General features: G+C 38.4%; 1 protein-coding gene across 11 annotated transcripts in view; it reads right to left on the reverse strand.

Annotated features, from left to right (window-relative positions):
* Positions 1-12850, reverse strand: part of LOC139801345 (uncharacterized) — a 250803-nt gene that overhangs the window by 98777 nt on the left and 139176 nt on the right. For 10 of the 11 annotated variants that reach the window (XR_011728173.1, XR_011728172.1, XR_011728175.1 and 7 more), the window contains one exon: positions 9507-9556. Coding sequence is in view for 7 of the 11 variants with exons in the window: in XM_071755443.1 (XP_071611544.1) it covers positions 9536-9556 (21 nt within the window). In the remaining 4 variants the exon portion in view is untranslated. Of the gene's footprint in view, positions 1-9506; positions 9557-12300; positions 12450-12850 lie in introns of those variants that run through there. The other variant, XR_011728177.1, reaches the window with a different exon arrangement.

Below are 12850 nucleotides of genomic sequence, written 5' to 3' on the forward strand. Positions count from 1 at the left end.
CTAGTTAACAGACATGTGTCCAGTGGGTGAGGGATGCAAAAGTTACCCTGAATTTCCAACAATGAAAATTAAGCAGAAGCAACACTGGGAATGAGCAACAGGAAGGGGCTGAGCAGAACTGACCAAAATAAAAGCAGAAGTGACTCTGGGAAAAAAAAACCTGACATGCCCCAAAGTGGTATTACAGTGAGCATTGGAGAGTTTCAAACTCCAGAAAAGCAACTTTCTCACTGGACTGTGAAATTAAGAGGCAGCCAATGGAAGTAATGCATGTGTGAAACCTGTACAACGTATTAGAGCAATGGACCTATATTGCAGCATTTTGAGTTCCCCACACTTTTTGAAGGAAGGATTGTGAGGAAAAACAAAAGAATAAAGTTGTGGATAAACTAGTAAGAGACAGAGGAAAAGAAAAAAAATCTACTGGAAAAAAAAGTATGGGAAGCCATGCAGAAAGCTTTTTTTTAAAAATTGATTTTTTCCATTTGAACTTCAAGTAAGTTTTTGGATTTGCTTTCTATTAATAAGGTGGTGACAATCACTTTGTCACTGCTTTGGTGTTCTCAAAGGTAAAGAGTGATGTGTTTCAGCATCAGTGGACCTATATAAATGAAAGGACATCTGTATAAAAAGATTCTTTTATAACTTCTTGAGAAGTAAGGTGTGGGAAATTAACCCTTGGAAGTTTATTCTGGTATATATTCCACTAGGGTATGGTATATACAATATTATATAAGTCCATTTTGCTAATTTTTGTGGTATCACCTTAAAATACTCAGGAAAGATCAGTTGTTACAGAGTTAACATAACCAAAAAATCATAGTCTGTCTTCTTGCTTTAACTGTGAGGCTTTGAGTATGCGTAGTTATCAAGAAAAAAAAACAAACCACAAAACAGGAATGTACGTGACTGGAAAATAAACAGAAAACTGCTGCACTAGTACTGTAATTCTAGGACAACAGGTCCTGATGCCTCCCCTTCTGTTATTTCCCCTTCTGTTTTGTAAATCTTTTTTCAAGCATTTCCTATAAGTCCCATTGAAAGCTGGGTTTTTCTGTTTTCAGTCATGCCTCATTAACCATGTTCTGTATGAGGAGGAAAGTGACTTTAGTCTGGCTGGAAGATGTTCTGTGAGGTGACATGATTCACTCCAGAACATTTTAAAAACTGTGTGCAAGCAATACTGAGATTTAACTTGAGGTTTAGAGGGGAAAAATGCATATTTGGGGTTATTATCACCAAAAATTTAGTTATATAGTGTTTTCCAGAAATGCCATCTCACAAATGGAGTAATCCAGTTGTCTTGTTTGTAATTTTATCAGTCAGTTATTCTAATTGCATGGATGTACATAAGCAGTCTCCCATGCTATCAGAAAACCATGAGTTCACCTTCTAGACTGCATCATGGATTCCTTGCTGCTTACTGGCTCATTACTCATGAACACACTCTACCAAATTACTTCAACTTAAAACAGATTTTTCAGCATTCAGTTCTCAGCAGGAATGTTGCACTTGTAACAGGAAAAATGTCAGAGAACACAGAGATTTGATTTGGGTTTGCTCTGAAAACTCTGAAATCTTACACAGAATTATCTACCTCCTTGTGGTGTTGCTTCCTCCTCCCTTGTTCAAAACTTCAGGTCACAACAGGCCTCTATTTATTTCCTTTTCTGCTCCTCAATTTCTCATCACAAGTCTGATATCTTTTGTAGAGATACTCTTGTGGAGTTTTCTTTAATTCCCAGTGCAAGCTCAGATTACTGAATTCTGACTCCTTTGATACTGATCCTCTGTGGGATTTTTGCCAATAACAATTTCTCCTGCTAGGTTCTTAATTTTAAAAGGAATACAAAATGACTGTTTACCACAAAAATACCCCAAACAAACAGTTGGTTTGTGCTCAGAAGATGAATAGTACTTTGAGTGAAATACAAGTCCTGCAAGAAAGAGAAGCAGAAAGGCCATACACTGTTTAATTCCTACATTGGTCCTATAATTATTTTGACCTCATTTATCAACACTGAGGTGCTCAAACTGATGGTCTTCAGCATCTCAGCAGACCAACCACATGTCAGAAAAGATCATGGTACATGATCAGTGCACCAAATGCACTGCCTAAATTCTGAAAAAAAAAAAAAAAAAAAAAAAAAAGTGTGTTGAATTCATCAGGAAAAAAGCTGAAAATGTGAAAATGCACCCTGGAAAAACTTGGAAGGACCGGCTGACAAGGGATCAAACGGCTTACGGAAAGAAATAGGCAACTATGCTCTCCTACATACCTTAAAAATTGATTGGATAAATGCTGCAGAAATGTTTGGTATGATTTGTGGTTTGTATTTATCTGGGGTTTTGTTTTTGCTTGGGTTTTTTTTTTTCCAAGATTCTTCTTGATATACTACAGTGCTACTACTATTTTTGCAAACAGATTAATTTTACAAAACTTATCTCCAACTCTGGACCACAGACCATGGTGGATCAGTTGGTCATCTTTTAATGTTATCTAGATGGACCTTTAACTGTAAAAAGTTCCATATGCTTTTGAAAACATTATTTAGTAAGTATGATTTTAGTCCATTACTTCTACTCAGTATCCTCACAATTCTTAGTATTTTTGGATGTAATGTAAACCAGATTATACCTAAATTAGTTTTCTAGAGTTCTTATCTTGCCTACATCCTTGCTATATTATCATACCACGTGGTTTTCACTTCATCAGGAATTATATTCCTGTTTTTCTTAAGCACTTTGATGTGCTCTCCAAGCTTATTCAGAGCTGATGTTACTGAATCCATTGGCAAAACACGGACTCTGTCTACTTGACTTCTGTGTGTGGATAAGCATTAGACACACAGTCTTAGCATTTTACATGTCTGCTTCTTTAGTGGTAAGAAAAGGCTCAAGTAAAATCCAAACAGAATTACCACAATGCTCAAACTCCAATTTATCTTAACCTGCCCAGCAAGTAAATGATCTTCCTACAGGCACTGTCTTAGTCATTTAGGAAACTGCCATCCTAAAACTGAAATAACTTATAGTTTGTTAGTGCTTTGGGTTTCAGATTTTGGGTTGCTTTTGGGTTTTTTTGTTTTTGTTTTTGGTTTTTTTTTCAAGTTGCTGCAACTCACTGGGGAGTACTCCCCTTTACTTAAGCTTTACTGAAGTGGAGCTTTCTCATTGAATTTTCAGTGGCAATTTTTAGGTGCCTCTGTGGATGGAAAAAAAAGCAGAGCACAGAGAATTTACTTCTGGACCAAGAGCTGAAGAGTTGTTCCACCTCATTTCAGAAAGCAACACGGGTACTCAGGCACTGTACCAGGAAATATAATTGCAAAAAGGAGCCATGATGAAGGCTTAAGAGACTTTCTAACTGTTGTCCACTACAGCCGTTCTTCCCTTACAAATCAGTTTGACAGACATAAAATATTATCAGAATGAAAGAAGTTAATTTTTTCTTCACACACTTAATAACAAGAAGCTTAATAATAAATTCTCCCTGAAATGTTAAAAACTGTTTGAGTTGAGGCTGGGCAGGGGGAGTACTAGGAGAATGGGGATATGATGGAGGGAATAGGAAGGTACACTGAAGAGAACACAAGGGATCATCATCATCATCACCGTGCTTCCACAAGGCAGCAACAGGTACTCTTGTCATTCCTAACACATTTGTCTAATGACTCCACTTCATTCAAACATCACTTGTAAATCAAATCTCTCATTATCAGCATTGTACTCTGCCTCCTTGCTGTGGAGTGCTCAAAGCATGATACTTCACCCTGAACTACCAATATACTCACAACCAGGCAGGGAGTGTTTGTCAACAGCAATTGCACTCACTGTGCAGACATGCATTTAAACTGAAATACTGTCTATCCAAAAGAGAAACTCAGTTCCTGTTCCTAAATGGCTAAGGCTCATTTCTCAAAGACATAATATATTCCCTTAGTCATCTGAACTTGGAAGCCAGTTCTAACAAGAGACTGGATAGTTCAAAATAAAAAGCTCCCATAGCTGCAACATAAAAAAATGCAAATAATAAATATTTGGAACATATTCGCTTTTCAGCATCTCAAGTAGTTGAATCAGCATCTGCCAGAAATAATCTCAGTTATGAAGTATTTGATTAGAAAAGAACACAGAAATGGTTACAGAAAAACAGGTGAGGAGGGAATTTATTTGTCTTTAGTGGTAGTGCCACAACTGACAACCCTGTATGTAAAAAGAAGGCACAGTGCCATCATTTCTGTCTGAAACCAGATATTCCCTCACAAGAATTTTAAAAAACAACAGTATAAATCAGTTTGAATGGCCACCCTATTAAGAGCTATGTCTTCAAGTCTTCCTTATTGCTGAAATATTTCAATAGGATGATATTAGGTAACAGCAAAATACCAAGGAATTTTTGCCCAGAAAAAATGGCAGAAGGCAAGTTTACCTAGAGTCATGCAGCTGGACGGTAGGATAAGGAGACTCCAGGAAGAACACCTTTGCTTTCCCAAGGACTGTGGCTTGCTGCTAGTCACAGTGCAGTAGGTAACTCTGGCTACAGAGAGGTACTGCACAGCTTTGCCAGGCACTGGAGGAAAGCCTAGAAGAGATGAAAGCTCAGGGCAGCAGATTAATGCATGGCTGCATTCAAGCTTATCGAAGTGTAAAAACTTGTGTGCTGGTCCCATATAAGGTGTATTTATCATGGTGTTATAATAGTGACCTTGAGTAAATCACTCAGTACACAACTTTTGGTGATTCCAGTAGTCTTATTTACATGACCATATGAGGTTTATCCACAGGCAAAGTCCTTGAACTAGATTTTCCACATACTACTTCTATCATTTACTTCATCCTCTCTAAGAAGGAACAAGAAGGAACTTCAAATGTATGAAGTCCATCCAGGCCAAGTGTCAGGTCCTGCACTTGGGTCATAACAACCAGTGAAACGCTACAGGCTTGGGGAGGAGTGGCTGGAAAGCTGCCCACAGGAAAAGGACCTGAGGGTGCTGGTTGATAGCTGAATGCTAGCCAGCAGTGTGCCCAGGTGGCCAGGGAGGCTAACAAGCATCCTGGCTTGTATCAGAAATACTGTGGCCAGCAAGACTAGGGAAGTGTTTGTTTTCCTGTACTCAACACTGGTGAGGCTGTACTTCAGATCCTATGTTCAGTTTTGGGCCTCTCCCTACACAAAGGACATGGAGGTGCTGGAGCACATCCAGAGAAGGGTAACAAAGGTGCTGAAGGGTCTCAGGCAGGAGCCTCATGGGAAGTGACTGAGGGAACTGGGATTGTTTAGTCTGGAGAAAAGGAGGCTGAGGGAAGACCTTATTGTTCTCTCCATCTACCTGAAAGGAGGTTGTACCCAGGTGGGCGTTGATCTCTTCTCCCAGGTAACCAGGAAGTAGAGGAAATGGCCTCAAATTGTGCCAGGGAAAGTTTAGATAGATCTTAGGAAAAATTCCTTCACCCAAACAGTTGTCAGACACTGGAACAGGCTGGCCAGGGATGTGGTTGAGTCTCCATCCCTGGAGGTATTTAAAAGATGTGTAGATGTGATGCTTAGTGGTGTTTAGGGTTTAGTGGTGGACTTGGCAGTTAACAGTTGGACTTGATGATCCTAAAGGACTTTTCCAACTAAACCAGTTTTATGATTCTAAGAAAACTTATGGCTTAAATTGGCAATTTGTTAATGTTTCATATTATACAAAATCACAAGCACAAAAATTCAATTATAAAATATGTAATATATTTGTCACATGATTAACAGTTAACGGGAAATATTTTAGACAATTTTCCCTCAGAAAAGGCTGTTTCATTAAAAATAAAGTTACTTGAAAGGAAATGTATCAAGACATTTGCCATTTCAAAAAAGAAGCAAATGTTTTTAAATGGTAAAGTATTCAATTTGGATATTTTTAAGCTAAAAGATTCCTGGTGTAAAGTGCAAAATTATCTTCTGGTTGTTTTTTTCTTTTTTCTTTTTCTTATTTTCTTGCCCCAAAGACTAACATAGATATGTAGAAAAACAAACCAAAAGAAAATATTTCAAAATTATGGTTACTAAGTATCTAAGCTGACCTGATTCATCTTCCCCCTACTCTTATATAAATATACATATAAAATTGATAGTTTATCTGGTTTTATTTTTTCAGAGAGGAAAAATAATCTGAAACTTAAAAAAAATATTGAAATGATAATTATTTCTGAGCCATGTTCAAGTTTTGTAATGTCATTTTATTAAATTTTTTGACGACTGCTTTTTTGAAATATTCTGAATGTTTCTTTCTTTCTCCTCCCTGATTTTTTTCTTCATTAGACGTATAATTTTTTTAAGTGGTCTTAATATTAGAGTCCTTTTTTTCCTCTGGCTTACTCTTCCCAAGGTCTTAGTCAACGATTTCTAACATAGTAGACTATTTTCTGTTAGCACTTAATTGTGAAGTCACAGACAGAAGACTTTCATTTAAGCTAAAGATTAGGTATCTGGAAATGCTGACAGTGATTCTGATTCACAAGAAAGTATTAAAATCAACAACTCAAGACCTGTGGCAAAAAAAAATGTTCTAAACAGAGATAAAATGCAATCTGAAGCAGTGTTTTTGGAATCTTTCCTCAGTTAAATAAGGTGCATTGCACTTGTTGCACTCTGGAATACTACCAAAACCAAGGATACAGATGTCCAGAAAATTATGTGTTTGCAAAATTTGCAGTGGTATCATACATACATAACAGTTTCTCCATTCACAGTTGTGAACTCACTGGTCTTATAAAATTGCACTCAGTGTCTGGTAGAGGTTGAAACCACAGCCGACTGTTGCCTCAGCTGTTTTAAGTACACTGGGCAGGTTTGTTACATCTGGGGGCAGACATGTCCTTGGTGGGCTGTCCTCTGAATCTATTGGTCATAAGATTTTTGCCATCCAACAAGTTGCCTTCTTCATGCCCCTTTATGCACAGTCCCAGAAGACTTTTTGACAGCTCTCCCAGTCAGGTCAGAATTTTACTTTTCAACTAATAAGAATGCAGTTAATCAACAAGCACTCAAAATTCTACAGTCACCAACGATGTAAACCACACAAAGTTCAAATAATCTATTTTTTCAGTACTTATTTTGTCTAAACCACCCAACCTTCTATAAAAATTAACCCCTTATTAAAAAAGCATAGGTACAAAACTGTGAGCTAGGTTGTGGGTCTGGCCAGGCCGGGTCTCTGACATGAATAGCCAGTTCAGAGGAGTGACCACTGAGCCTTAACTACAACAAACCATGAATTAAATACTTAGGTAGTGTTTATTTTGCACATTTTCTCATTTGAATTTCTGCATTTTTGTAGACATTTCTAAGTTTGATGTTGAATGGCATTTTGCCAGAAAAAAATCAATATATTTTTAACAACTGAGTGTTAAATTCTACCTTCTGGACAAATAGTGATTTAAATGAGATTTAATATTAAATTTATATACATGTGTTACTAAAGACATACTTGTAGAAGAGCCACTGGTAGCACAAATTTGAAGTCTTAATATCAAGATAAAACATTTATAATACACCCAGTCATTACAACATAAAGTAACAGTCTGCTGACTAGCAGCCAGTATGGCTGAAATCAACATTTTCACTCTGAAGTTATTAATATCCTGCTTTTTGATAATTATCTGTTTCATGTTATCCTCACGATATACAGACACAGATCAAGTGCCATGTGCTGATCTGGAGCCTCCATCGCAGAGACATGAAAAGGTTCCAGACAGAACACTCATTACCAGCACTAGAACGTTACCAAGTTACTACATTATTACAGAAAAGAACAGCACATGGGAGGACAGTTTGCTGTCTTTACTACCAAGGCTGCATTTATTTTGAAGCCTTCACTGAGTCTGTCAGTGCCTTTGTAACAATTAACAACATTTCATAGTGAGAAGTTAACTATTTGTTAAGTTAACAAAACTTAACTATTGATTACACGTTAAATTTTATATGAAAATTATTTGATCTCAGCAGCTGTTTTTCTGACTAAATCTCCTGCAAAGTATTCCAGTATTTACACACTTCCAAAAGAGGGTTTCCATTCTGCTTAGTAAAGGAGAGACTTAAATGGAAAAATCAACTTTTATGTGTAAACATCCAACTAAGAGGAAACATTCAGGAAACAATTGACTCAGTGCTAGTATTTCCCTATAATCTTAATGATTAGACTCCCACTTGACAAGGGAAGGCACAAGTCACATCTCTTGAAGTAAAGGAAATACATGCAAAGGTCAGGCAATATTACACCCAGTATCTTTAAAAATGTTCTCTTATTATTTAGCAGCCTGGTCAACAGTCCAAGACCTTCAGATTAGTAGGTTCCAGCCCTCATTTTTTTTTCCCAAATTAATGGAAAGACACAGCTACCAGTAATTGGTGCAGTGCTAGAAGAAGCATTGCTAAGAACATGGCAGGTTCAGCATTCTTCCCTGGTGCTTTTTCTAAGCAACAGAAGTAAGTAAAACTTCTGGAGCTGCAGAAAGTTTCTTCTGAAAGAAGGACTGTATTTTGCTAAAAACATTTCCAGGGGGAAGACTAGTTCTAACAAAGTCAAGTGAATATTAGGGAAACAGTTTCTCCTAAAGGTCTATCTTTAGCCAAATCAAAAGATCTATAGTCTTCTCTCACCAATATTTTAAAGTCTAGCACCTTTTCTGAATTGTATTCTAATTTGTTTTCTTGCAACTAAGGATGTATTATGTAAATCTGTAAATACAGAGCTTCTTCTGTTTTCTGTTCTGAGACGCAATAAAGGTCAATTTTCAGCACATCGTATTTTTTCTTGCTTTCTGACTATTTGTGCTTCACGAAAGTTAGGATAAAGGACATGAAACCCAGTGTTTTAAGGTAGTGTTTATTTTGTTGCACTGGAAACAAACAAACAAAACCAAACTTGCTGCATTGATTTACCAAATAAAACCACTAGCAAGGCATCACTGTTCATGTTTTCATTAAATAAATATTAATTTTTGTCCAGATACATTTTGCAAATTTGCCACAGCTCAACAATGAACTATTTACAGAAAATGCTAAGAACACAATGTGAACATAAAATGCTGCTGCCTGTTGCCTAAGGAGAGTTCAGTTTTACAGCAAGGGTGTTGACACCTCCAACCTTTTTATTACCTGAAAACCCATCAACAGCTTTGCAATGATGAATGCAACACGGTTCAATTTGCATTTGTAAATTCACTTTTAAAAATGGCAGAGGTGTGCCAGCACATCTGGAAACCACTTTTAATTACACTTTCCTCAAGTGGGAAAGCAGTAGCTTGTACCCCATAGTGCAGTGTTTATATCTGACCACACAAATGCAAGCAACCACCTGTGCTTTACAGTGATTTTCATTGTAGAGTATATCACATTACTACCCTATTATTCCAGAATGACATTTGAAGCTGTTGTGTGACTAAGCTGCAGCAAGTGTGGTCTTGGAAAGGCTTCTACTATACAAAAATGTAATAAACTTGATTGCAGTTTGGGTACTTACCGCTGGAGGATCTCACTATACTCATGGTCCTAAAGTTGGCTTCTCTTGCTCTGAAAGTCATAAAAGATATACATTAACAATCATGATTACCAGTCTAGCAACTGGAATTTATAAAACTAATGTACGCACTCAAATCAAATACCTTGCAAGTATTTAGCATGTATTTCCAATATTTGTTTCCTTCCTACTACTAATACATGTGTATTACAGTCAAATACTCTGCTTCTTCAGATTATTCGAAGATTACAAAAAGCAATTTCAACTTGTGGTCTGTCAGCCTAACAATATTTTGATTCTGTCATAAATATTTTCATAGGTTGTAACATTGTGAGTTATACCATTGGGTTGTGTTTTCTAAACTTAACCTTCCTTTCCTACTCCCTCTTGCCTCACCCAAATGTAACAGCTTTTTTACATCACTGTTCCTCATTTCTGACAAAAAAAAAAAAAAAAAAAAAAAAAAGTTTCAAATGTCTGTGGAATCCTTTTTTTCTTTGCAATGTTCTGAATATTTTGGGAGAGGGTAATGTTGACACAAAAAAATTATAAGTCACAGTGGAAGGAAAAGGCTGAGCATTTGTAATGCTCAGCCCTTGGGAAACCTTGCATGCCCAGAGACAGACTCATCAGAAATGGAGACGGGTATGTGTAACTGTAGAAAATGTAAAGTACACAATTTTGCATATGATTTCGGGATAATTTGGGATGCTGACCTGCACTATGTGCAAGTAACAAAAAAAAAAAAAAAAAGAAAAGGCCCAAAGATCATATAATTGACTCAGTTACTATGCTTATAAGAAAACTTCCACACTGTAATACATCTAAAAAAACCTCATTCACCTGTCTCATATTTTCTGCCTTTAATTTAGGCCTTGAGGTTTTCAGTAACTCATGCAGCCACAGAGGATCCCTTAGGGGACTGAGCCCTCTCCCCATGGAATGCCCATGTAACCTCACCGCGTGCTGCCGAGGGTCTCAAACTGCAGCTGAAAGAAGCTCATCCTGCTTTGAGAACGACTCAAAGCAGACCTTTGCCCAGCATCCTGACACAGCTGCTACATTCCCTCTCTATCAAGCAGAACAACAACTGATCTGTAGGGTCACAAGTACCTTGGCTTCACTCCTGCCCTCCCACTGCTCTCCCCCCGCTGCTGGGCTCAGTAGCGCTGAGGCGTCCCAGTGCCGCTGGCTCATGCCGCCCAGGAAAGCTGCTGCTTCCCTGGCAGGCAGGGCTCCCAGGGTCAGCAGAGAGGGAACAGCAAGATCTGCTTTAATGCACCTCATTTTTGTCTCCTCAGAGCCTCCCACGTGACACCCGGTAGGCATTTAAACGTTCGCCCAAATATTATGCGTTGAAATACTGGAGGGGGTGGTCACTGGGTTGTATATCTATCTTTTGCAAAAAGGGTAATATTTTAAGAGATTGAATAGGTTAAAAGTCCATAACCTCATTGCTGTAAAAGCATAACCTGATTTCACATTGCAAATACATTTATTATCTATGCAAAGAAGGTGCAATATTCCTTCTCCTATTCTACAATGTGTGGTAACAATTTTAGATTGCTATAATTTATGATAATTGATTAAACCTAAAAGAAAAGAATTATCATGGTCTACTTCAAAATACAGGTGCACTCTGAATATAACTTATTAACGGTTTTCCAAATAAATACACTTACAGGGTAAACAAACACTGAAGCACTCTACCGTACTCTATAAAAGATAAAAATATGCTTTTTTTGTTTGAAGATTAAGGTATCTGGAAATCAATGTTACTGAAAGGAAACTATGTCTAATTATCAGAATAACAAGACCTAGAGTGTAAATCCATTTTATCTTGGACATACACTATGTAGTACAGCATTTAAACAGTAATACTCTAGAAGACAGGGAGTGGCACTTTCTGAACTCCGCTTGAAATGATGATATGAACTGATATAATCAAGGTCAGCCACGAGAGTAATTTCTAGCAAAAAGGAGGAGAAGGATGAGACAAAAGACTGCAAATGGGCAAAATAAGCCTTCGGACATCTGCTTCTTTACAACACAGGGGAAGCATGTTCAAGCCTTTTATTCAGTAAACCTTCCTCTTTGAAGAGTGCCAACGAAGACAATGAAGCTGCATGAGGAAGATGGCAATGGCAGTCATGCTAGTGCCACCAGGAATTAAGGAGGAAGGGGCAGACTCTGGCAGCCTGGAGCAGGCAGGTCACAGGGTGCTGGAACTGAAGAGCTGCAAAGTCAGAGATAGTGTCTCTGCTGATTGCAGCAGGCCCTTGCCCTTTTAAATCTTAAACTTCCCCCTCATAACACTGTCATCATGAACTTAAGGATGTGACTGGGAAGGAGAGCAGAAATGCCTTTGAAGTAATGAAATACATCCAAGACCCTGGATACTCACCATTTTAAAGCACTCAGCCTGAGCAGCAGGTTAATAGTCTGCAAGTAAGGAGCAAGCAAACAGAGAAAAAAGCCCAACACAAATGTATCCTCGCTGCCTAACTCACAGAACCACAGAACCAACATTGGTTGGAAAGGACCTGGAAGATCGAGTCCAACCATTAGTCCTACATCACCTTAACCACTAAATTACCTCCCAAAGTGCCACACCTACCCATTTTTAGAATACCCCCAGGGACAGTCACCTCCTCCACCACCTCCCTGGGTAACCTGTTCCAATGCTTCACCACTCTTTCAGCGAATAAATTTTCCCTCATGTCTAATCTGAACCTCCCCTGGTTGAGCCCATTATCTCTTGCCCTATGGCCATTAGGGACAAGAAGCCAACACCCACCTCAGATTCCCTCTGATTCTAGGCATTTGGGGTGTACTGGAGCTGTATCCCCATCACTATCCAGTCAGGCAGACAGCATGCCAGCAGCCACACCGGAGCCTGCCCACCACACTGCTGTCCCCAAGACCTGCTGGAAACCAGCTCCAGGGCTGCGGGCTGGTGCTCGGGCCTGCACACATCTGTGGAAGGGAAAACACCTGGGCTTAGGTACAGGGTTCCAGGGAGTCCAAGCAGGCAGAGGGATTTATCCCAGGAGTAGGGTACTGCCAAAGAAGCCACAGCTGTTCTCTCCAGAGCAGGATTGATGTCATGCCTGTTCTCTCCTATAGCAAACTGACTGAAAACATTAAAAAGTCTTTGCAATCCTATTGGAGCTTGACTAGCAGGACAATGCATCTTTGTTCTCAATTAAAAACATTGGTTGGTCTCAGTATTTACTTAAAAGCCAGAAGGAATATGATTTTGTGATTGTAACCACAATTTGTCAATTGCAGCAAATGTTTTAAACTATCAAGGTCTGGTAGAGGAAGGAGGAGTAATAACAAACAGT

Source organism: Heliangelus exortis, chromosome 1 (genome assembly GCF_036169615.1).
Source record: "Heliangelus exortis chromosome 1, bHelExo1.hap1, whole genome shotgun sequence".
Classification (NCBI taxonomy): domain Eukaryota; kingdom Metazoa; phylum Chordata; class Aves; order Apodiformes; family Trochilidae; genus Heliangelus; species Heliangelus exortis.